Source organism: Thermobia domestica, chromosome 9 (assembly GCF_964235325.1).
Source record: "Thermobia domestica chromosome 9, izTheDome1.hap1.1, whole genome shotgun sequence".
In the NCBI taxonomy this organism is placed as follows: domain Eukaryota; kingdom Metazoa; phylum Arthropoda; class Insecta; order Zygentoma; family Lepismatidae; genus Thermobia; species Thermobia domestica.
In genome coordinates this window covers 74,873,911-74,901,471 of record NC_137462.1, presented here as the reverse complement: position 1 = coordinate 74,901,471, position 27,561 = coordinate 74,873,911, and the positions used below count along the sequence as shown (strand labels likewise).

At 36.1% G+C, this 27,561-nt stretch overlaps 1 protein-coding gene across 1 annotated transcript; it reads right to left on the bottom strand.

The window, feature by feature from the left end:
- On the bottom strand, window positions 1-27,561 carry Ripalpha (RPA-interacting protein alpha). Its single transcript, XM_081771366.1, has 4 exons — window positions 26,942-27,561; window positions 17,243-17,385; window positions 8,214-8,317; window positions 1-657 (listed from the first exon to the last, which is right to left on the bottom strand). Exons 1-4 carry the CDS (start codon window positions 27,029-27,031, stop codon window positions 323-325), a joined length of 672 nt encoding a protein of 223 aa, XP_081627492.1. The 5' UTR covers window positions 27,032-27,561; the 3' UTR covers window positions 1-322.

Below are 27,561 nucleotides of genomic sequence, written 5' to 3'. Positions count from 1 at the left end.
TACAAACGAGGTGCAAAACTGTGCACGTTTATTGAGTTCATTAAACTACAACAAAGGTCCAATAAATAAATATATATACAAATAAAAAGGACACTGTCAAGATTTCTAGAAAGTGCGATAATACTTAATGATACATGAAAAAGAAATAAGTCAAATTACAGATATGCATCATATTACCTTACAGCAAGACTTTCTGTAACAAAAAACGCAAAATATACAATTAAAATAAAAGCTTCCGCTATACGTGAACATTTGTACTAGTCACTCGCACGCTTTGTGCTTGTTTGCTATCACAGTCGAAATCTATTAAATATTATTGTGTTTATAAAAGGATATTTAAATACGCACAGCCTGAACATAAGATATATAGATTTTTCACTCCTTCCTCCTCGCAAACACAACATTCAACTGCTCTATCACAGCTACGTCCATGTTCATTGACACACACATTCAATTTTCGCTTTAGTTCATCCATTGTAATCTGCACTGGTACATTTAGTCCACATGAGCATGTCAGAGTTCCACATATGATTTCTAAAGAATTTTTCTGACAAACAGGACAAATTACTTCGTCTGACTGTAACTTCTCTACTATGTCTATCAATTCTTCTTGTTCATACGCCAGGAATGCTTCCAGTTCCGATATCATTAGATGTTCTGCAAGTGAAAGAATATCTACATAAATATGTATAACAGAGATATAAATTTCAGATGCAAAATTTTGGTTTAAAAATGTGCAAATTTCATATATTTACAAACAGTATGAAAACTAACTACATCATACATAACGATTCAAAATTCACTCATGTATTAGAAGTCTGCCTTAAGTCAAAAAACACGAAGTGATTAAAGTCACAAGTCTAGAAAACTGCTAAAATATAACATTTCAATGTTTTCTTTCTCAGTGAGGCTGCATCTCTGTAAATATCTGTATGTAGAAGAGCACTCAAAGTGATTAATAATAAATATTATAATAAAGTAGGATAAAATATTTACATTTAAGTGTGTTGTAATTACTCCTCTCGTATTAGATAAGGAATTTTAGGAAAATCGACCTAACAAATTAGAAGGAAGTTGAGACTTGGCACAATTGTCTATTAGCTTATACTAAAAGTCTCCTAGAATCCAACTTGTGCTCTGGCCGCCATCTTGGAAAATGGAAGCCAATTTATGTTTTCTTGGGAATTACTTGAAAACCGTTACAGGTATCAAAAAATTCCGAGACAATATATATATAACATTTTTCTGTAGGATGAAAAATAGAGAAGTTACACAAGATTAAGATCACCAATTTTGAATGTATTGAGGATATGGAAAATTCAAATAGATTTTTCTAGTATAATTATTATTATTACTATGAATTTTTTATTATTATTATTATTATTATTATTATTATTATTCTTACCAGGATAATTTAGACCACAGAGGTATCAAATACCATTTCCAGTGATGAATTCTCAAAATTTGTTCCCTGACACTGTCCACATATCAGCGACGAACTAGGCTACTTGTCGCCCGCTGCAAAAACTCACCTTAGCGCCCCCCATCCCGACCAACCAAATCAAAATGCTCACCGGCTACATCTGATATTGGTGTCACACAGTAATTTTTTCTTATTCCAATTTTCTTCAAGTGATAACGCTTGATTTTAAAATTGCAGAACATAATATAATTGTCAGTACAAGCTACAATACCAAACTAATTAGCATTTGATTGCCAAATAATCTGAGATTAGCATGCTTGACATATTCTTATAGTCTTATCATAATAACTACAAATCACAATGTTTTTGGAATTATATCGGGATGTGCATGTGTGCAAAATGAATCAACAGTCAGTTGCTTTAGAATAGAATATTTTAATATAACAAACATTATACTCGGCATGTTGCAAATCTCTTAAATCGATATAACGTAAATGAAAACAAAAAAAGGTGGAACTAAAATTTAACTTTGCAGGTTCCGTCCTCAAAAGATAACTTTGAAACTAACTTATGCTATATGGATATGATCCTAAGATTTAAGAGTCATTGTTGTTTTATTAAGTTTTTGAGGTAATGTTTTTATGATCTTCATTCCTTCCCTTGTCTTAGAGTGAAAATAAATATTTGCCCAGTTCTGCACTTTTCCCAATCCGGCGCCCGGGACATATGGCCCGTTTGCCCTCCCTTAGTTATGTCACTGACACACATCACTAAGTACCACAAGCCTGAATGTACACACTTGCATCTTTTTGTACATCCTACTTTGCAGTTGGGCGAAACAACTAATGGAGCTATTTAGTCTGTAGTAGGGATAGGCCTGAGTGATACTCTTATCATTTTCCAACCCCAATCGGTTCCAAACAGTTCTCCAACCATTCCTGAACCTGTAAGTATACTCTGTAGGAATGTTGCTCTGCAGCTGCGCTGGTTGGAGGAAGTCATGCCAGTTGAAAAGATGTATCTAGCTTCTTTTTTGCCACTGTACGATTGCACCTGAAGTATCGCAACTCGTCTAGTGTGTTTGGTTTCAATCCATAAAATATTAATATAATCTTTTCCCCAGCAGCTTTGATAGTTTCTTTTTTGGCATTCCCTTCGTTGAATATTTTCATCGCTTTTCTTAATTCTTCATGCTTCTGAAGAAGTCTGAGTCCTCTAATTTTACCATTATTATATATTGTTGATGAGTCGCATCCAGTCATGGCATGAGCAAACAGTAAAACTTCACAAGCCTCCCCAATTTTCCTCTTCTGTATTGAGATGATGAAGATACCTGATAAGCTGTTGGATTTTCCTGGCTTGAGAAACAATAGCTCTTCAAAATCTTCAGGGGCTAAAGCACTTAAAAGGACAAGTAGATCTGTATCCTGTCCAACAACAACTGTTGTATTTTTACTATGGACTTGATTCAAGGCAGTCCTAACAATGAGAGTATCTGCATCACCATCTGCCTGCAAAACAATGTAGCCCTTGGCTTTCAAGGCATGCATCAGGAATTGAATGAGAGTTCGTTTGTTGTTACTGTTAGCAAGAAATTCTGTCTGTGATATAGTGGTTGGTGTATGTTCATCAAAAATGATTTCTCGAGAAGATCGTTTAGCTGCTTGTCGTTCATGCTCGGCTCTTTTTGTTGTTTCTTTATCTGAATAGCCATCAAACACCATTGTACAATTTTTACCATAATGTCGCTCAATATGTTACATACACGTCAAATATTTCACCAAACGTAGCTGGTTTTGGCCAAACCATACAATGTGGAAGATTTCCTCCATCAAAACATAGAAGGAATGACATAGTAAAGTTGGGGTCTAACTTTGGCATGAAAAGCATTTAGAATGGAAGATTTGTTGCCTTCTCGTAACAGTGATAAAACAAATAATGATGGAGGCATGCATGCTTGTCAGTTCATATTCAAAGTATGCTTTCCGTTCTGTTTTGCTTTTGTCCAGACATACCATTCTGTGGAAGAGTTCTTGTGGGAATTTCAATATAACAGTCTCCTAGCTTATTTTAATTGTCAGTTTCAATAAAGGAACTATTTTCTTCTGTTACATACGGACATCGCAAAAGTTACTCCCTACAAGTGATTTCATTGTGTTTCTCCCAATATCCAGTGCTGTATCGCATGTAATTGATAAGTCTGCTATCAGCCCATTTAACAGATTCATCAAGTGTTCTGTAGATCAACTCGTAACCAGCTTACAAATTGCAGAAGTCTTTGGAATCTCCTAACTGACGAGATTTTCCCACTTCTGTGTCATGATGTATACTTGTTACATTAAATCCAAAAAAAAAATCCGTCAACGCTTCAGATATTTCAGTACAGGCTAGAGTTGTTGTAACCCATCTCTGAACAGTAGAATCTGTGATTCCTCGCCCATGTATAAGTCCACCAATGGTCTTAAAGCTACGTATTAAAATCTGTTCAATGCGCATCTCCGTTAAAATTCCACACCAAAATCTGTCAGTTCGCCTTATGGAAAAGTAATCTTGTGTTGTAAGTCTTTCGAAGTCCTGAAATTATACTCTGTTAGTTACAAAAAGATACAAGTGTGTACATTCAGGACTGTTGTGCTTCACGATGTGTGGACAGTATAAGGAAACAAATCGTGAGAATTCATCACTGAAAATACTATTTGATACCTCTGAGGACTAAATTACCTTGGTAAGAAAAAAATCCATTTGAATTTTGCATATTAATAACAATTTTTCATATTAATAACAATTCTACTAGAAAAAATCCATTTGAATTTTGCATATCCTCAATAACATTCAATATTGGTGATCTTCAATCTTGTGTTTTTTTTTTCTTTCTTCATCTCTTGGGACTTTTTGATATCCGTAACGGTTTTCAAGTAATTCCCAGAAAACAAACTTGGCCGCCATCTTCCAAGATGGCAGCCGAAGTACAAGTTGGATTCTAAGGGACTTTCAGTATTTTCATTAGTATGAGCTAAAACAATTGTGCCAAGTCTCAACTTCCTTCTAACTTGTTAGGTCGATCCGATTTTTTTTTTTTTTTTTTTGTCTAAAATTCTTGGGCTATATATAACTAATTGAATATACCCATGCTTCGCACGGGGGATGTATTTGGAAGTCAAAGCCTGTGGGAGTATCACCATTGATCCATGCGACCGCGAAAACTGTGGATTTGACACTAATATCGGTCATTTTGGGCTATTTTGTACATGTCTCGGATTCCCCCCCCCCCCCGCTGACTCCCGGCCCGCATGCAATTGTAACTAAATTTGCAAGTCATCGCCAATGGAAGTGTCACCATTGATTTCAGCGACCGCGAAAACTATGGATTTGACACTAATATCGGTTATTTTGGATTACTTTTATATGTCTCGGCATCTCCCCCTTCTCCCCCCGGTGTCCCTCGACCCAGGGCCGAATAGCGTGAATTTGGAAGTTAATGCGATCGGATTTTCACCATTGATTTCAGCGACCGCGAAAACTATGAATTAGACACTAATATCGGTCATTTTCTACTACTTTTACATGTCCCGGTAAACGCCCCCGGAGACCTCCCTGGTTCGAATTTTGACAAAAACGTTTAACTATGGTCTGAAGCCTGGACCAACGTATTTGTGAATAAAATTTGGTAACTCTCGGTCAATTTGTCTGGTTCCCAAGCCGGTTCCAGTAAAAGCCCTCCTTGAGACACCCCTGGTTTGAAATTTGAAAAAAGGGCTTCGTCTTGATCTGGGGCCTGGGCGAAGGTACCCCTGACCAAAATTTGGTAACTCTTGGTCCACTTGTCTGGCCCCCTAGCCGCACAAAGACAGACAGACAGACACACAAACTAACTCTTTTATTTTATTTATATTAGATACTAGCCTTTGGCTAGCTGGGTGCTTTGCCCCGAGACCCCCGAGTTTGCTCTGCCTACGGCCTCGCATTTTTTATCTATTGGCGTTTGCATCAACATTGAATTTCGTGAACTTGCTCCTCATATTTCCTGAATTTGCCTATCCGGGGGCTTCGCCCCTACACACGATATTTGCTCGGCCTACAGCCTCCTATCCCTTGAACCCACAATTCTATCGTTTCTTTTCCTATTTTCAACTATCTAAAAGATAATTTTAGACCCCTAAAAAATTAAAAATATTCATTTTTGGCAATTTTCCTGTGGGTTAGTCCCGGAAGGCTACAATCACGTCAAATTTCATCATTCTAATCCTGCCTGAAGTACCTAAATATTTTGGGGTGTAGAAGACGTCCCATATAAATAACATGGGAAAGATTTTTCAGTCCCGTATAAAACCAGTCTAAAGTTTTAATTTTTTTATTTTTACTGATTTACTTAGGTAGTACTAACGAAAACGTACAAGCGTAATGAATTTCAAGTTTCTATTCCAATTCTAAGTACCTAAAACATGAGACTATAGGTTCAAAAAAAAGACCCATTTAAATAACATGGTGAAATTCTTCATCCCCTCTTTAGACCTAAAAATTAAAAATATTCACTTTTGGTAATTTTCCTGTCGGTTAGTTCCGGAAAGCTAAGTGTCTAATCTTGTGCGAAATAACGGATTTTTAAATCCATTTTTTATATATCTGTAAAAATTCAATACAGATAATGAGCAAAAGAAGTGATTGTTAACTTTTAATAAGAAACACTAACTATTAACGAATTTTAATAATCGCATCCATATTGTTTCTGTGGAAAAAACCCGTGAAAATGTTATTGCGGCCGATTTGAATTCCCGAATGTGACTTAACTATAAGTCTATTTGTATTTAATTATATTATCGCATTGTTTATCTAATATACCACTGTCTTGGTCCGTAATTACGGTGAGTACGATCAGGAATTCAAATCAGTCATTAAAAAAGAAAAAAATGGACTCGGGAATTTGCAACACTGAAATAATATGGATGTTATTGAAATCTGTTAATAGCTGGTGTTCCTTTGCTTTTTCATAATTATCTCTGCTAAATTTTTAGACACGTATTATACAAGACTGGATAATGGGACCAGTTAACGTACATGGGAACATCAGAACACATGGACACGCAGTATTTGAAAAATATCGAAAACGTAATCACAGTTGCAGATCTAAGTTTTCTTCGGACATTTTCTGACGAAAATGTCAGCCAAAGAATATCCCGAAAAAAATGTACGGGTTTGAATTCAACACGACAACGACTCCTCAACGGTCCAAAATATTTTTAAGAAAGAATTTTTAAAAATGCATCTTCAGCACATAATGGATTATAAAACATCACTAAAAATCAAATTAGAATAGACCTCGTTAGTCTTACTCACTAGGAAGGTCCACTGAATCTGACAATATTCAAGGCTAAAGCGGTAGCCGAGGACGGGCTTAAAGTTAGAGCTTAATGAAGTTTGAAATTCCGTCCAGAAAAAGAAAAAAAGAAAGAAAGAAAGAAAAGAGTATCAAAAAAGGTGCAGAAATAATACTCAAACTGTACTATGTTTGACACATGGTATCTGTAATATTAGACATAAGAACAACTGCGGTCCAAACATGCGTTCTAACGTAACACCAAATGGTCCGTGACCTTTGCAAAGTTCTGTTGCTCCAAGTTTCCTAACCAGGTAACTGTAGCGTGAAACTGGCAAACTGTAGCGGCACGCTACGAAATTAATGGAAAATGGGGAACCTGTCACACGGCATCGACCACCTGGAAGAGAGAAAATAGTGTTGCAACTCTGTCGTGACTTTTACAATCCCAGACATGAATTCTACAAAAATTGTTTGACATTCTAAGGAAACAACAGTTGCTTGAGGCATTATGATGAATCGTATCATTTGTTAGACTGTCATCAGTAACTAGATACATGCCATGTAAATTAGAAGCTTTACATGCTGCGAAAGATTTATAACAAGTACTAGCCCCAGCATCAGGATTGGTTTTTATTGTGCGCTGACAGGGTTCCCACTTATTTCACGAGCACGAATTTCCTAACTTTTCCAGGTTTTATTGGTCACGATTTACGAATTTCTAGGTCTATATTATAATGTAAAGAACCCACTATACTTCTCCGGACATGCCGGATTTGCTTGACTTTTGCCAGAATATCATTTACTTTTGATGCGATTGATCGCCCACTGAGAAGAATGCTGGTTATCAAAATTTCCCAAACGAGAGTGACCGAACCATTTTTCGGCTGTTTCTTTTGATAACATATCTCGTCATTGAACAGCATAAATTTCTTCACACGCCTGCGCAACATGTGTGCCTTTATCGACATAAAATGGTAAAAGATAGCGCAGTCTGCGGAAAGCTCACTTATCTTCGCGGCGCAATACCGTACGGCTGATACTAAGAATTCCAACAGTTTTTGCATATCAACTAGCTTCAGCTGTCAATTGTCGAATGACGTTAAGCTTGACCTGCTGCGACTCAAATACCCTGAGATTTGGGACACTAACTCCATCTCGTGTGCAAAAGCTAGTACTTTTAGACTGCTTGAGATATATATATATATATATATATATATATATATATATATATATCCTAAGAAAGATGGCTTCTCTAACGTGCAGAAGTAGATGCAGCCATGTCTGTATGTTCGAAGATGTCAGTTTTTAAAATCTTTTATACAATCATATTGCTCTTATTTGCAGTGTACAAAAAACTTTCTGGAAACCCTGTATAAGCAAAAGGAAGCTTTAAGTTTAATAATAATAATAATAATAAATAGTGCTTGCACTCATGTATTTATCCTATTGACTCTTAAAACATCGGAAACTTGCCTTCTTGTACGAGTTCTCGCTTAACTTGCTCCAACACTTCTAAAGCCTCATCAACATCATCGGCAGGTGACTGGAATCTGTCTTCTGCCTGCCGTTGAAGTTTTCTGAAAACAAATTAATAATAATAATAATAATAATAATAATAATAATAATAATAATAATAATAATAATAATAATAATAATAATAATAATAATAATAATAATAATAATAATAATAAATTTCAGACACTGTGATTATACATTAGAGTTATAATTTGACAATAAAACAAGAGTCAGCTCAACCCACACCAACACGATCCATAGCCAAAGCCACTATCCGACCGAAAGTTTTAATTTCATGATTCCGTTGTGCGGAACCATCTTCAATATAGCACGTATCATAAATCTCAAAGTAATACCTTTAATTAAGGAGATACAAAGAGTGAAACACTGCAGAAAATATAATGTCTGTCAAAGAAATAAAAACGACCTATGGGTTTGGACGTCGTAAACAACTACTACTTTTCTTAGCCGTATAGGATTTTTTTTTTTCAACTGTAGTAATTTTCCTGTAAAATGCAAATAAACCTAGTTGGCGTCTGGAAGGAGAATACGGAAACAGTTAAGGTATGGTACATAAAAATAACGCTTTAAAGACCTAATTTTCCTCAAGTCCAAGGACTCCCTAGTTCCAGAAGTGTGTTGCTGCAGCAGAAACAGTATTCCAGTCTTCACCGATCCACCACGATTGTAATGGCCAGGTTTTCAACTGTTCATCCTACCTAACATGACGGAGGGTCAAAGCCACCTTTCTCCTTACCACGCTCTCGTCCGAGGTTTAACAAATGTTCATGTTGTTCTTACCACATGAACTCCCGCACACGGGGATCAATGTATCTAAACATGTAAAAAGCACAACCCAAGAAAATCAGGCACAAAAAAATAATAAAAAAAAACAAACTAAGACATTTGTATTGTAAGAAAACTGGATACACTACTACTGTAAATAAAATATCCTATTCTAATTTGCTAAACGAATTTGATGGTTGATTTGGAGTTTAGCGACACTTTCAACAGCAAAGTTACATGAAACATGGACCTACACTGTTTTAAAAGTGAATTTAACTACATTAGACTTTCTGATAGGTGTATCATTGCACAAGAAGTATGTATACATAGAATAGTAAATCATACGTTTGATTATAATGAGTTTTTGCTATACATCAAATTTAATCTATGAATAAGGCAACATCAAAAACAGAGCTTTGGGAAAAAGAAATTTATTATAGTGCAAAACAGCACACCTTGGGGAAATGCTGAACTCCCACCACGCGCCTCCCCAGGTGGCGGATCGGTGAACGCCCATCAGATATGATGGGTACCAGGAATTTCTCGGGGCGGACCAAAATCAGCTGCTGCTGCCTTGCAGAAGAGTAGATGCATCTAAAAGGAAGAAAACCCTAACAGAAAATTACCTGTCCTCCAGTTTGGGGTTTGGACGTAGGGCCAACAACCCTGCACCGGAAAAAAGTAGTACGTTAAAAGCAAACATAGAGCAAGAGCCGAACGGAAAGAACTGATAACGAACTGGCGAGGAGAACGGACTGCAATGTATACAACTTAGGGCATAAGAGACCTGAATGGAAAAGAAGTAGAGCTCGTAGGGGAAATGAAAAAGACAAAAGTAAAGTATCTGGCTATAATGGAAACTAAAAAGAAGGGGATGGGCTGAGAAATACTGGAAGATGGATTTATGTTGCTCTACAGTGGAGTACCAATGAATGAAAGAGCTAGAGCAGGAGCGGGTTGTGTCATACACAAAGAAAATGTAACGGATCTTATAGACTGGATAAACATAAACTAAAGAATTATGGTTGTTAGCGTATAAGAAGGGAATAGTAGAACAAACATGATAATAGAGTACGGACCTAATGGAGACGAAATGATCGAAAAGAAACAAAAATCCTATGAAGAATTGCAGAACACGAGAGACAACAACACAACGGGAAGACTATCCTTTTGGGAGACCTAAATGCTAGAGTGGGAAATAACATAGAAGTTGGAAACATTATTGGTAAACACGGGGAAGAAATCCGTTCTGATAATGGAGAAAGGCTATTAAATATATGCATAGCAAACAACCTAGTCATCACGAACACAAAATTTCCGCAAAGAAAATACACATGTATTCAAGAGTCGAACCTTCTAGAAACGAAAAATCAATAATCGATTATATAATTGTAAATGAAGATAAAATGAAATATATTAGAGACGCCCTAGTAAGAAGGGGTCTCGAAATTGGCAGCGACCATTATCTGCTTACAATGGAAATGGTAACGGAAACCACAAAAACTAAAAAGAGAACAAAGAAAAAGACTATAATGCAAACCTACAAAAACTATAAGTTGAAAGAGAAAGACTATCAAGAAAAATTCAAGATGATGATTCAGGAAGAGGTAGAAGCAATAGAAGAGGAAAAGAGGAAAACAAACAGTTTAGAAGAAAGCTGGAAAATTTTCAAAAAAGTGGTATTGAACTCAGCAGAAGAGGTATGCAGTAAACACAAAACAGGAATACGGAAAAAGAGAACTCCATGGTGGAACGCAGAAGTCAAAGAACAAGTACTAAAGAAGAAAGAGGCATGACAAAAATACCTAACGTCGAAAAAAGATAAAGATTAGCAACATTACAAACTCCAAAGACAACAAACGAAAGAACTGGCAGCAAAGAAAAATCATGGGAAGAATTTGGCATCATGGAAACCAACAGCAAACACAAAATTGTTTTACAAAACACTGAAGAGCCTGAGAAAGAACAAAGAATGCCCAATAAAATTTATCAAAGATAAAAACGGAAAACTACTAACAAAGGAAGAAGATATTATGAACAGATGGAAGGAATATTTCACCGAATTATTAGAAGGAAATAACAGCCACAGAGTGAGGAAAACCCAGAAACACAGAATTCAAATTTGGAACCACAAAACGATGAAGATATGATTACGGAACAAGAACTACAACAAGCCATAAAGAAGTTAAAAATTGGGAAAGCAACAGAACATGACATAATGCCAGAAATAATGAAATACATGGGAGAAGCAGGAAATCAACTAGTATTACATACAATAAGACTACCTTGGAAATACAAAAAGGCTCCGAGGGATTGGAGAATTGCTGTTATTATTCCTATTTACAAGAAAGGAGACAACAGACTATGTAATAACCACAGGGGTATATCACTACTGAGTGTACCAGGAAAAATATATGCAAGAATCTTAGAAAACAGGCTGAGACAAGAAGTCGAACATCAACTAGAAGAAAACCAGTGTGGCTTCAGGTCAAATCGCAGCACCCAAGATGCAATATTTGCTTTGAGGCAGATATCGGAGAAGGCTATCGAATACAATAAAACGGTGCATTTGTGTTGCATTGATCTGGAGAAAGCTTTCGACAGAGTACCTTGGAATGCAATATATGAAGTTCTTCGGAAAAGAAAGGTTAAAGAAAACCTAATATATGCAATACAAAGTTTTTACAGGAACTGCAAAAATTATGTATGAACATGCAACACCAGAAGCAATGAGTTCTATACAAGAACACGAGTAAGACAAGGCTGTATACTGAAACCTCTGCTGTTTCTAATTCTAATGGATGATATTATAAAAACAACAAAGGAAAATACAAAATCACTTACTGTAGGAAATTGGCGCATGAAACAGATACAGATATCAGAACTGGCATTTGCAGACTATTTGGTCCTAGTAGCTAAAACGGAAAAGAATTTACAACACAACGTAAATATATGGAAGAATTAACTTGAAAAGAGGAGTATGAAAATCAGCATAAACAAAACAAACTATGGTAATAAGTAGAGAAACACAAAACCATACAATAAAGTTGGCAGGTGAAGACTTAGAACAAGTAACACATTTTAAACATTTATGAGGCGTAATTAGGAATGATGCAAAAATAGACGAAGAAATAAACAATAGAATTGCAGCAACAGGAAGACTATACCATGCCCTAAACAGAAACTTTATAAGTAAAAAAGAGATATCGGATGTGGCCTGCAGATCAAATACATCCGGTGGTGGAAACATGGCATTTCCTAATAAGTGACACCTTCAAATTCGACTCAATTGAGTGAATCAATTTCTGTGTAATTAATTACTTTACACACGTTAAATTCAGATATTATCCACACGTCCATACTCTATGTATTTGATTACCCAAATCGTATAGAATCGTGTGCGCGGGTTTTCTCGAAGTTCTTTCGTTTGTTCCCACGTTTTCCATTCCAGTATTTCATTCATTCTTATCATTACAGCCTTCTTTAGCCTATAAAACATTACTACAGGATGTAAAACAGACTTTCATTACATTCTCCAATCGTATAACGACACACTGCTTTGAAATTTGAAACAATGGTCAACATCTCGACAGGACTAGTTTGCCTCACCTTAACTCTAAAATGAAAGAATTATTGAAATTAACTTTATAACAATTGAATTCTTAATTCTAATTCAATTATTAATAAAATAAAATCATATCTCAATATTTCTTTTTAAGATGCAAGTTAAATACAATTATTGTCAATTAGGGGGTTTGAAAATGGCTTACAAGGAAAGAAAATGAAATGAAATCTTTAAATTTTACGTCCCACGCTTATGCCTGTTAGGCTAAAGCAGACAGTGATGATGAGAGATGAGTGAAATGGTAGAATGAAGAAAGTGGAAGGAAACGGGAGAACTCCGAGAAAACCCATGAGCACAGTGTTTGTCCACCACAAAGTTCACACGGAGCGAGCTGGGATCGAACCAGGGACCCCAAGCACCGGAGGTGAACGCTCTACCACTGAGCCACCGCACTTCCGGCTTACAAGGAAGAGAAATGTATGCCTTCTGAACGATTTCAAGAAAAGATATCATACAAGAAATTTTCCTCCCTGTGAATTGCTTTTCCCTTGTAGATTCGCATAGTGTAGAGTTTATGACTGACTTATCCGCTTAGGTAGAATGAATAGTAAAACTTTAGTACCGTGATCTACCAACCGTAATGTGAATGTGATACATTGATAACTGCGATTCGTAACGCGTATAATGCAGGATAAGTTATAATACTGAACAAATTAAAAAGTGTATAATCTCGACTTTTGTGGTCTTTGCTCCTTACAATACATCTCATAACTAAAGCCCGGAATTAATGGCGAAACAAAAGCCCGAAAATGGCTGGCAAAATTGCAAAATAAACACCCAAAAATGGCAGGTAAAATAAAATAAACAAGCAATCACGAACTTTGAAGGGGGGAGGGGGAACAGATACTAAAATATATAAAGGCTATAATATGCTATAATTCGTTTACTAATCGAATAAAATGTTTCATTTTGCACTTTGTACTTACCACTTAAAATTCTGGAAACTTGCGCAATTCGTGAAGGGACGACATCTAGCAATTCATTCGCCATTCTTCAGTAGTAACAATGAAACAATAACTTAAAAACACTATCACATTTTATTTACACGCGGTTACATTAGCACAAACATTCAAAGCACAAGAAATACAAAGTCATTTTACACTACACTAGCAGTTTATTTTCACTTACGAAGAGTTTTCCATATTTTTGTTCTCTGAAATTATTAACATCTTTTTAAAATTTTCAAAGGAAAGACTTTGTCTCCTGTCAGAAAGAATTCGCTTTAGATGTGAAAATAATCTTCCCACATCTACAGATGTCACTGGAGCATATTTGAAACATGTAATTTGGGAAGGATCCATGTCACTGTCAACAGTTATATCAGCATCACCTTCCATAACACTAGCAATGTCCTTCAATTTTCCCAAATCTGGATTAGCACTTATAACACGATCACACTGACGCCGAATGTGCTCGCCCTTGTCACCAGGCACAACACTCAGATCGTTTTAAGCTTGGTAATAGCATCTAGCAACTTTGCAAAATGTGTTGCAATGAAGTTCTTTTTCAAGGAATTCTTCTTAAGCAAACTTTGAGCAACCTTAATTGAAGACGCATCATCCTAATCAAAAGTATCAATGATTCTTTCGATGGGTTCAAAGTTGTTAGCATAATAAAGAACAGCTGTAATCCATGTACCCCATCTCGTTAAGACAGGCTGAGGTGGAAGCGAAAGTTCAGGAGCTAATTCGCGAAACGCACTTGTTCGTGAGGGAGCTTTCAGAAATACCTTTTTCACATTTGACACAAGAAGGTTAACGTCAGGAAAATGAGAACGAACTTCCTCTGCAATTCTATGTAGCGCGTGTGCCAGAAAGGTGACATGCAACACACGTGGGAATAGAACCTTAAGGCCTTATTGCTGCACTTTTCATGTATGCAGCTCCGTCTGTGACAAGAAAAAGACCTTATCGTATTTTACACATTCTGGCCAGAGAATACTCAGCAATTTTGTAAAAACCTGTGCAACTGCCGTGCCAAGAACATCTGATGCAATCAAAAATGTTTGTGTGCCTTCTTTCCCTCCCAAAATTCCAATTACAACGTTGGCAAGGGAACGTCCTAGAATATCGCAAGTTTGAAATCCATATATTTTTGTCAGCAACACTTTTACGGATATCGTCAATAGTTTTGCTGTACGCGCTCTTTCTCAAAGATGATTCACTTGGAACTCTTCGTTTTGTGTACTTCTACAGAAAGTTTCTAAAGGAAATATTTTCTAACTTCCATAAAGGAATGACCGCGTTAATTAGAGCTTCACACAGATCGTTCGCAAAACTCTTAGCACACGAAGCGGGATTCGTGACTGTTCCAAGATGATTTTGAACCTTTTTACCAGCTGATTTGCGTGTCCTTGCAGAATTGTGTTTTGCAGTGCTTATATGGTGTGTTACAAAATAACGCTTTTCAGCGGAAACCACAGTTTCACATAACTTACAAAACAGTACAGAACCGTCTGTTGAAAACACAGTATGCCCGAACTCACTTACAAATTTTTCCAACTTCTGTTGCCTAAAAAGATCAACTTTCGGCATCTTGAAATACTGAAACGCATATAAATACCAGTTCTGTATCACCAACGCCTAAGATTCACAATAACTGCCCACCTGGCTACTTCTTGGAAGTAAGCATCTTCGTTTGTCCCTCCAAGAACCGAACACTGCTTCAAAATTCCAAGAACTGAATACGCACTAGTATCCCCGCCCCTCCACTTGTTACATTCCAACGGAAATACACCAGTTATTATCAGACACCGAGATCGCTTGGCCAGGTAAGAGCGACTCAGATCTGTGATATGCTGTTATTCATGAGTAAATAAAGAGTAGTGGAAGAGATTAACCTGTACCAATGGCAACAAATTGCTTATAAATTGTAAAATTGCACTTCTCCTGAAAATATCACGAAAATTGCAATAATGGCATTTATGTCATTTTGCCATTAATTCCGGGCTCTACTCATGACTGTTTATATTCCAGCCTGTTCGCTCTTAAAACCCGCGTTTTGAGACACTACACCATTTGAAATCGCAGACTGTCAGATGCTGCAGTCATAGCAACTCACAAACAGCGTTGCTGCTAATGCTATTATGCGCGATTGCGGCTTTACATGTTTTCTAGGAAATTGTTTTCATTCTTTTGTACAGTCACATTTTAATGTTTCCTTTATATTTTCACGTTTTAATAATATTCAACGACTGCTTAATTATCATTATATAAGGAAGCTAATGGAGTTTAGCAACGAAAACATAATATTACAAAAAGTAACACATTCCAAGCTAATCTCAGTTGCTCATCAGCGAGTGAACAATGAAAAGGAATATATGCAGGTATTATGTAATAAACATAAATAAAAGCCCGGACGATATGTGAACCTCGAACTTAGATTCCAACTCTGTTTTTCTGTCTATGAAATTGTTATTTTTCCTACCTGAGGAACCATTCATTCTACTCTCATTATTGGCCCATCACAATCACTTATACAACTAATAATGTAAGAAAAGTTAATGATAGAAAGCTTACGATGCCAGCGCCAAACCCTCTTGATTCGGAATTTTACTTACGGTTTGTTAAATGAAATTTATATACTGAAAGTAATAATCACAAGGATATGTGGTGTACTATATAAGTAATGAGACTGGAAACACTGTGCATTAACTCACAACATTGTTGCCTCCATTAACACACGGCTATTGAATGAACCCTTGCCGCTGACTCAGTACAAGTTTGAACTTGCTCCAGTTACTACGCGATTGTGAAATGCTAGTGTGTTACGAAAATGGATCAACTAAAGTCTAAGCAGCGTTGTGTCATGAAATTTTAAGCAACACTTAGCGAACCCGCTATTGTCATGAAATTTTGAGTAAAGTTTAGCGAACCCGCTGCTGTAACTTTATGAAAAGTTACAAAGATCTTATAGAGAACATTCCCTATCCGGGGCACAAGCCCTTTTCAGGCTGAGGAAATTGAAAGACGAACATTAAGCGGGAAGACCGTCACCCTCAAAAACGGTTAAAAATGTGAAAAGGGCGAAGTCTCTTGTTACGTCAGCCCTTGAGATTCAGGAAAAGGGTGGCACGTGTACGACCACGCATTACACGCACTCGGATGCTACACCATGACAACGCACCATGTCACATGGCAGTTTCCATCAATGTGGTTCATCAGCCCTCCTACTTGCCGGACTTCAGTCCTTGTGACTTTTTATTATTTGTCTTGCTCAAAAACCACTTGAAGGGGCGCCATTTTGGTACTTCGGATAACACCCAGAAGAGCGTAACCGACGAGCTGAAAGGTATTCTAGCAGAACCCTTCCGGCAGTGCTACGAAAACTGGAAGCAACGCCTTCATAGCTGCCCAAGGAGGGTTATCTTGAAGAGGAGTACCCTTGATTTGCACAAATAAAATTTATAGTTAAAAAGGTCTCATTACTTTCCTAACACACCTCGTACGGTATACAAGAAATAACGATGAAAAGCTGTACACTACGCTTCTCTACTAAAATGACAACTTTGAATACATTTAATTTTGCATGAATACTAATACTACACATTAGTACATGGAATACAAATAACAATTACCTTTGGTTTTCAGAGACTTTTAGATTTTCCCATTCTTCCCAAATCATATTTGACAATGCATTTTGGATGCCTTCGCTCTCAGGAATCTTTCGGAATCGTTTCAAAAGCACATCTCGGTTTTCTTTGATGCGATTTTGACATCGCTGGAAATAAACCATGAAATACTTTTTAATTAAATTTGTACCTTACGTAAATCATATAGGTTTCCGAAACAGTTGAGCACACAAGTTTCAGAAATAAGAATCACAAAAGAAAAAAGGGCAGGATTTTCTGTTGTGAAGCATATTTCATGTATTAATTTCGTATATTAAGTATATTATTTTTATGCTAACATTACAACAAATTTGCTTCAAAGGCAGAAATTTAAGTTCACAGCCAAGTTTGAATTATTTCTAAATCTATTCTGTCACCATATCAAAGTATATAATTAAAAAAAAGAAAGAGAAACATTAGCCTTCCCAACAATACAAAATGCATTTCTCTATGGAAATCAGGAAAACTGGAGAGAAACGATAACACGAATCTTTACATACAGGGTGCCTCAGGAGGAAATAGTGTTCCTCAGTGGTAGAGCGTTCACCTCTGGTGCTAGGGGTCTCGGGTTCAAACCCTGCTCCCGCCAAGTGAAGTTTGTGGTGAACAAACACCGTTTCCTCCCACTTTCTTCATTCCACCATTTCATTCATTACTCATCATCACCATCTCCTTTAGCCTAACCGGCATAAGCGTGGGACGTAAAACTTAGAGATTTTATTTCATTTCAAATAGTGTTCCTCCTGGGAAAAGATACGTAATCTAAGCATAGAAGTTCCTATGACCATGTCGTACTCTCAACGGTTTGCCAGCTACAATATGTTATTTATTGTTCATCCCGTTGTTATTCTACAGAGGTGAGACAGTGTATTTGAATGTTGATGGAATGTCCTTTACAACGGTATGATGCGTTTGGCAGTTGTCTTTGGAAAGGAAGTTATTGAGGCAATTTCCATCTTGCGCAGGATGTGAATAATGATTGATAGTTATCGACTTCGAGATACAAGCTTTAGTTCACTTTTCCGAAAAACAGGAAATTTCAGTGAAAGAACTGAGGTTGCAAACTCACTAAAATTTAGTTATACAAATTAAATGAGAACTTAATGATTGACTGGAATTTCGTTTCAAGAGTGAAGAGATTAGGAGATTGAGAATTAGGAATAGCGATGTCACATATTCAAGAACTGAGTAAAAATAGTCAAATTATCCATGTAATATTTATTTGTACATTTCATATTTCTTCAATATACGGCAGGTTTAGCTAAGAAGCCACAATATCACTATAGATTATAGTACCACCTACATAAAAATAGTGTAAATTTAAAAATGAAACATAAATGTATAAAAAAAACTCGTTAAACAGTATTTTTCTTCTTTAGAAAAGAGCTTCATAAAGCCTATAATCAATATTTTGTAAGAGATATTCTTTCGCCTAAAAACGGAAAAGGATTGTTTCATAAAATAGCAAAGCGAGCTGATATTACAAAAAACAGTTAATATTAAGAAAATTCGTTTTACTTCTTTGTACATCAGTAGTAATCCTTCAAATTTATGAAGCAATTTTAACAGGGTTCCCATAGATTTTTGTAAACTGTTTTTCCTGACAAAAGTTTTTTTTTTCCACACCCAGTAGTTTAGTTAGATATCTAAAACTAAAGGTAGGGCACTAACTTCCTATAAAATGGGTCGACCTATAGAACATGCGTGATCACACACACACATATTATATATATATATCTTCTTTTTCTTTGAGAGAGAGAAATATAGAAGAGCAGTCGAAAAATTCCCGGAATTTCGTTGTAACTTATTACCACAATGTAGTTACACATTCACTTAATTGCCTTCAAAATGGGCTCCTTGAGAATACACACAGTTGTTCCACAGTTTCTATCATTGTTACAAACAACGGATTTCGAGGCCCTTTTTTATCTTGGATAAGAGCCAGAAATCCGCTGACTTATCACCAACGGAATCCGCGGATTTTTGGCCCTTATCCAAGATGAAAAAGGGCCTCAAAGATAACCGTTTTGCTATCGTAGAAGGCATTCAAACCAACGCGACAACTGAACTTCGAAACATACCCAAAGTGGTCTCTCAGTGTTGTTTCTAGCAATGGAATGTTGGAACAAGTGCGTGTGTGTTCTCAAGGAGACTAAGTGAATGCGGTATTGCGAATTTCAGTAACTGTAAAACCTATCAGAATCGAAAAATTGATTTTCTTATCACTCTGGCCCAGTTTAATCCACAGATTAGAAATATTAGCTAAGAAGTCAGGTTTTAATGTCTCAATGAAGTCAACTACTTATCGAGCGTATTGAACTCATCATAATAAATCAGATCATTCCCCTAATAGTGTTCCTTCCCATTTTTCTTCCCTATATTTCAAATGAATCGCTAAGCCATTCTTCTTCGGGAGCAAACAAAAGCTTAGTTTATTTTTAAAGGTAACCAACATAAAGTATATAAAAAAAAATAAGTTTCGGAGAGGGATCGGACCCCTCAAAATATGCTCCTACTATCTGGGAACAAACAAACAGACGCACACACAGAAATTTTCGTCTTAGATGTCGAAGAGTGATGTCTCCAGTGGAACAGTTAACAATATACAAATCCTATGTTACAAAGAGAAGAAAGCAGGATTGCTCCGTTACCCATTAAAAACGGGATTTTTTCTGATCATCATCTGCATGAAATACTCGTTTTCATACTGTGCTGTACATACATTTGAGCCTCGTTGTATTATGATTATTATCTTCCATAATCGAAATAACAGAACTAAAACGCGATTTTACTTATTTTCACTTTAAATTATTTCGGAATTTGATTTAAATCAACGACTTTTATTTTTAAAAAATCAAATGATTTATATCAATTCACCCTGCAATAAAGACAATAGGTTTGAACTTAAGTCCTATCTGGTCAATCCTTTTCAGGAACAAAAAACAGTTGTTCAACAAAGAGACATCTCATAAACACAACAGCCAATCAGGAGCCAATGTTTCCCTTAGCCAATCACAGGCTCCAATTCACAGCTTCTTTTCTACATTGCATATATATATGCCAACTACAGTTGTCTTTCGGGTCCATGAGATTTGGGCGAGGCCGTTTGGGCGCAAAACCTTTTATCCAAATAGGTTTACCTACCTATATATGTCATAGTGAATTTCGTAACTAAAGCCTGGATGTTTAGGCACTGGAAATTTCGAAACACTTCCACAAATAATATTGCAAAAACTAAAAAAAAATGCATCTTTAACACAGCAAAGTTTCTGCACATCATGCACAACTTGTCTCTACCAGTTGAAAAGAAATAGGAAGGAACTGCAGCAGACTTTCGACTGTCCAGGTCGCGATATCCGTACTATGTGGCTTAGTTTTAAAAGAATATTTCTTTTTAATAAAATAAAACATATGTAACAAAGAAATGTAATTTGTGTAAAGAAAACGTACTTTTTCATTAATGTTTAGTTATTTTCAAGATGTGACTATATATTCATAATGCACTGTGTACATGATTTTTTGAGTCAGACATTATAAAATGTATCTTAAGATATATATATAATACTGTACATATTTTCATTTTTGCAGTTTTTTATAATAAATTATTAAAACGCATGGTACAAGAACATTATTTCCAATAAAATTGTGGAATCTGTATGATAGAGTTCTCAATGACTATAGTCAAGAACGAACACCACGCCAAAGCAGCTCATCGTGGACTGCAATCAGAGCTTTAAATGGAGCATCCGTCGATTTGGTGCTTTTTTGATACACTTAGGAGGACACAAAAAAGCTTCACTTACTGTACGAGGCAATGCTTCGAGCAGAAGAGTCGCCCAAGAAAAGAAGAAAATATATTCAGACAGATGAAAGGATTCGCCGTATTGTACAGAATTTTGAAACTATTGACATTGTAGAATACTTGCGGGATTTGGCCCATAGTTCCGTCATGGAATGATAATGTCATGATTAGTGTAACACAAAGCAAAAATAAATTAATCAATACCTATATTAGGTAAGTCTTTACTTTGACTCCAACTGTGACTTTAATCGGTTCTTATAGGTTCAGTTACTTCCTGGAACTGTTTGTGCGTGAGTCACTTGTTGGAACTGTTCGTGCCTTTGGTGTGACGTCTTAGTTCATATTTTTCCCACTAGGTGTCTGTGTAGTCATATGGTAGTTTGTTAGTGTGATGTCACATGTTCTGTTTGCTTGTATGTGTGTGCTGGTGGCATGCGGGGAGCGCGTATTTGAATTTTCGTTTCATGGCGACGATCGAGTTAGCAAATGCAATTGAAAAACCGTTTCATGAATTTAATACAAAGAATTTGAACTTGTTGTTCTTAAATAAGTTTGTATTAGATTCGGATATTAACTCATATCGCTTTGCGGCACTATGTGGTTTAATTGAGTTAGAGAAAACATGTGATGGTTGTGGAAGAAGGCTGAAGTTACTTCCGAAGTATGGGAGAAGTGGGCGTTTATTGGTTTTTCTTCTTTGTAATAATAGCAAATGTGCTCGGTTTAATAAATCGACGTCTGTGCGCAAAGGAACATTTTTCAGTAATGTGAACTTGAGTATTGCGCAAGTGTTATTGCTATCTTATTTCTTCGTGTGTGGAATCACCAATTATGAGTTCATTATTCATGAGTGTTCTGGTATAGCGAACCTTAAGTAGTAAAACTGTATGTGATTGGCTGACAAGCTGTGTCCGGGCGCGAAGTGTGCTTGGAAACTTTAGTTAGAGAATCAGGTGGTTTAATAGGTGGGGATGGTTTACATGTAGAGATGGACGAATCGTTGTTTGGCCGCCGTAAGTTTAATGTTGGGCTTATGAGACGTCAGCAACGTTGGATTGTTGGTGGGATATGTAGAGAGACTGGAGATATTTTTTTGAGTGAATGTCAATGTAATTCGCGTTCTGCGGAAAGTTTATTTCATATTATATCATCACATGTTCATCCGGGGTCTGTTGTAATTACTGATTGCTGGAAGGGATATAACACTTTGGATAAACAGAAGTGGCATCATTTAACTGTGAATCATTCACTAAATTTTGTGGATCCTAATACGGGTGCTAATACTCAGAATATTGAAAATTTGTGGTCGCATCTTAAACGAAATTTAGTCTCAACTCATGGTTCAGAAAACCTTATGTTGCATTTTGCTTGGTATTTGTGGCGTCGTAAATTTGCTGATAGTTTGTCACTTGGAGAGCGATATTTTCAATTTTTACGGCATGCTGGATATGTGTATCATTAGCGGTGAGTGTTTTCATTTTTTTAAATTTATATTATTTTTATTCTTGATTTGTTTTCCGCTTCTAAATTAGGTTTATAGTAGTGCTTTGATTATTTATTGTTGTTTTGGATGTTTTTATGGTACTTGAGCGGGGGGTTTGGGGGGCGGTAGCCCCCCATTTAGATCTCAAAATTGATAGTGACCGCTTCACCTGAATTGATGTTTAGTAACATTTTGGCCCTTGTACTTATAGTATAATTCTTAACATCGTACATTACTTTCACTGTGTTAGTAATTGTAATCGATCCATGGGATCCGGTTCCGGGAGCAGTTTAGGAATGATTCCTAAACTGCTCCGGGAACCGGATCAGATGAATCGGTTGATGTCACAGTTGGAGTCAAAGTAAAAATTTGCCCCTATATTATATTTCACTGTTGTTTCCTTTCCAATTATCTCTGTTGCAAATATAATAATAAACAGTAATACAATGTTATGAATAGCTATGAAGTTATGAATATCCAAAATGCCTATTCCTTTACGTTAGAGATGATATAAAGGTAACTTCACTGAAACTTACTTTGGGGTGTCATAGGATGCCTACAGCAAATTTTATTTCAGTCCAATACAGATTCACGCTGAAAAAAATCTGCGAATCATGTTCTCCGATTTTCCTAAAATTACGACAGTTTATTCTAAAAACAAAATAATTAGACCCGTATATATTTTTTTCGTTCTGCGTTCTACAAAAATTTACAAGAACTAAACCAAGCATTTAATATAATTGAAACTTTCAGCGACTGTTTACCATAGAACATGCTATAATGTAATAAAAATTTATTTTTGAAGATAACTTTTTTTAAAGAAAATTGGGATATAATTTCGCCTTTCTGAATATTTTAAATTGTGTCAGTTATTTGTTTATCTTTGTGATATTAGTGCCTATTTTCGAAGCTTTTAGTGCGTAGACATCCGGGTTCCAGATATGAAATACAGTATAACCCATTTAAGTAGATTAACCTATTCAGATATACGGCTTTGCGCCCAAACGGCCGCGCCTAAACGTCTACGTCCAAACGTCCTGCTCCCTGTCTTTCTGTTTCGAAGTTTTTCTCAGTCTCACCCCCTAAATTGGTCCATATTAAATCAAAGTAACCTATGAGAAATATTGACTCTATTGAATAATATTAAATGTTAGAAGCTACCTGAAGTCTTGAATGTATTTCCTTAGGGATCAGACGGGAAGGTTCTAGAACACAAGTCCCCCTTTATAAAAATAATTAAATATATTTTCCTTACTTGTTTTGGTTCCTTTTCTTTCCTGTCTTCTTTTCTCTCAGTTTTTGAAGCTATTTATCGTTAAAATATTTTATTACCGAAATTAATAACACTGAACTTCAAATTTGGAACAGTTCACCACCGTGTTTGTTTACGTAACCACACTAGTTATATATATATATATATATAGGTGCATTCTTTTAAAGATAAAATAATAATGTTTTAATTAATTGTAATTTTAAATAAAGTTTTTTATTTAAATTTTAGTTTGTATTTTATTTTATTCGAAATTCCATTCAGTTGCGTTTTCATCTTCTGAGTCATGTTCGATTTTCATTGGCGGAAGACAATATATGTAGTTGTATTGTGTGAATCTGTCGAAGTATTTATATAATACAATATATTGCTTTATACCTCGTGTGTTCTGTGATGATGTTCTATTTTGTTTTAAACTTCTATTACTTGATTGTATTCTGTTTGTATGTATGTTTGGGTTTTATGGTTTACGATTTTTTGTATTTTTATTTATTTATTTTGGTATACAGTATAGGGTTCTTTGAAATTAATTTGTTCGCAATGAATATAATGTTTTGCATTGTCTGACATTATTATTGTTCGATGTTTTGTTTCTTTGGTCAAGTTGGTTGAGTTACGACAAAATAAATTATTTGAAATTTTTAATTAACCGAAATTCCACTATAATAATATATATTCTACAATAATATACATTTCGGGGAGTAAGCTCTATTATTCTATAATATAAATTATTGGAAGAAATCCTTTTATGCAAGTAGTATTCTGGCAAGTTAATAGTTTGAAATAGTTTACTCTGTCAAAATTCATCTAACTTGGCTTCTGGGTTGTGGACCTGTTCTAGAACCTTGCTGGAGGAGACGCGTCAGCGACGGTGGGTGTATGCATAGAGAATTTCAAAGGTTATATATATATATATAAAACTTCGCTGCACTTCTATTATCATTTTGCGCACCGCTTTTACAAAGCACTTCACTTTATCAGGTCTTCCTGATGGAGTGCTGCTATGTGGAGAATGAAACCACCACGCCGAAGCAGCTCCTCGAGGCCTGCTTAGCGGCCAAACGGCCTGCTCCGATCGCTGACGCACCTGGTCTCTTCGGTCGCACTCTCTTCGCTATCGCTTGGGCCCGCCAACTTCGACCTGCCCCGACTCAGATAACAAAAACTGGACGCTTAGAGTGCAAATGTGTGTTGTGGACCGACGAGTGTAAGTTTGAAGTGTTTAGAGAAAAGACGACGACGATTTCTGCGGAGATCCCCAGATGAGACAGTAAATCATGATGGAGGGTCTGTATTAGTTTGAGGATGTTTTCCTATGTTGGGATAGGTGGGTTAACTAAAATCAATGGCATTATGTGAAAATAACATTAACCAGAAATTCTTGAAACACAAGCCATTGCGTCTGGACTCCGTTTAATTTGACAAAATTTCACTTTAGTTCATGATAACGATCCCAAACATACGTCTGCACAATGCAGAACGAACTCCAAGCCCAAGTTGACCCAGGGATCCTACAACGAATGACATGGCCCCTACAATCACCCCATCTAAACCCTATCGAGAAGTTGTGGGATGAACTTGATAGCAAAGTGCGAACAACCAACATCGCAGCACGACTTGTGAAACATACTCCTAGACACGTGGAACCATTGACAAAACGAACATGTGAATAATTTTCTTCAGATAATGTTCTTTCCCTAGGATTTACATTTGTTCCACCACTGTAGCAATCAATACAGGTATATGAACAGCTTTATTTGTATTTTGTCTCACAGTACTGAAGTTAAACCTTTTCTTTATATGTTTGTATCACTGTCCGAACTTCCATGAGGGCAAGGTTCTAGAATACAGGTCCCCCTTCCCATTTAGCTGTAATAAAGACTGAAAACAACGTGCCCTGCAGGGCACTAACCCGCCTTCACTCGCTCGACAATACTATTTGAATTAAATATTAAACTTTGGTACAGAAAGAAACCATCCTAGGTACTAACCTATATGGAAGGGGGGGGGGCGTGTTCTAGAACCTTCCCTTCAATAAGCAGTAGTGTATATTTCGAACAATAATCGCTACGAAGTGAACTAGGATTACAACCTAATATTTTAAGAAACTTTTTTTTAGAACCCCCTGATCTGCGTTTCTTCTGTGTTGTATTACCACTTCTACATGAAATACCATAAATTTTTTATGTAGTGCAATAGTAAGAAGTATCCATGTGCACAAGACATGCGATATGCGTTAAATTCCCCCCCCCCCCCCACACACACATTGTCATAGATAAAGTACAAGGGCACTACACATGCAGATATAAAGTGCAGGTACGTTCTTTATTTCCGCATCAGTCGATAAGTAAATAAAAGTCGCTTTGTTACCCCCTTTGTAAGTTCGTACATACTCAATGAATAATCCCTAAGAGTATGAGCGTCCTGCTCCTTGGGGAACTGATGCAGCTTCATGTATACTATAACTTTTTTTTTTTCTCGATTTTCATGTGGTACGGCGATACAGCAGTAATGCTATAGTTTTTAAGCTACACATCCGGAGCCGTATTTATCCGCAAATCGTAAATGAATTGTAAATTTTCAACAATTAATTCTGGTGGTCCTAGTGAAGTAATTATAGCGTATCAACAATTCTTTCTAGTGTGCGCCAAAAGTAAATTAGTACGGTTCTAACAATTATCCTTTATCTGTTCCACAAAACCTGTTTACAATTTTCACATGTTTATACTAGCTTTAGTTTCACTCACCTAGCAATTCGTTAATTTCTTAATTGATGCCCGTATCACCTTTATGCTGTAATGCGTAATTTAATTTGCTTGTACAGACCTATTTCGATGCCTAGTAGTCACTTTTGCCTGTACGTTTCTAAAATGTGCCGTCACTAAGCTTAATCTACACTCAAATTTTTAAATCGTTTTGCACATCGTTCCACTGAACCCTTCTCTACACTTCCAGTGTGATCAAAGGCGGGACAAACCCGTTTTCTCAAGAGATAGTACCATTGCACTTTAATCATGTACTTTAACATGACTAAATTTGAATAAACACAAAATCACTGTACATTTACAGAAGAAATAAATCGCAACTCTCAAAATGTTCCTTGTTTCTTACCTCTCGCAAAATAGCCTTTAAATTAGAATTTTGCTTCTTAAAGAACTTCCTATGGTTTTCATACCGTAGACTTTGCATTTTTAAAGGCATATTCACCACATAAGAACCATAAAACACTCTTCTTTCTTAATTAATAGTAACATTACTCGCCACTTAGTAAGTTACAAACATGTAGACTTCAAACCCATTCTATTTTACATGAAAGAAAATAACCATTTCCTTTTCCCACAAAATTACACTGCGATTCGAGATGAGATAATTATCGATACTGAGATCACGATGTTGCCAAATGTAGGGACATTTCAGTGTAGGATTTTTTCCTTTGACGGATGATCCAAACCTAACACAAATTTTGAGTTTTCTTTTCCAATTGTCTGTATAACACATAACTACATTCTGTATTATTATTTGCGATTGGTTGCAAATATTAAATTTTGAAAAGAACTTTAAGAACTAAATTCCTGCGGGCACATTCCATAACGGACCAGTAGGTCACACATGTCTGATACTTCAAATATTTACACTATGTTGAAATTTAGAACAATTATATTGTAACTAATTTTAAGTCTAATTGTCCAACAGCCAAATATATTTTTTGAAGTTGGTACATTAATATATAA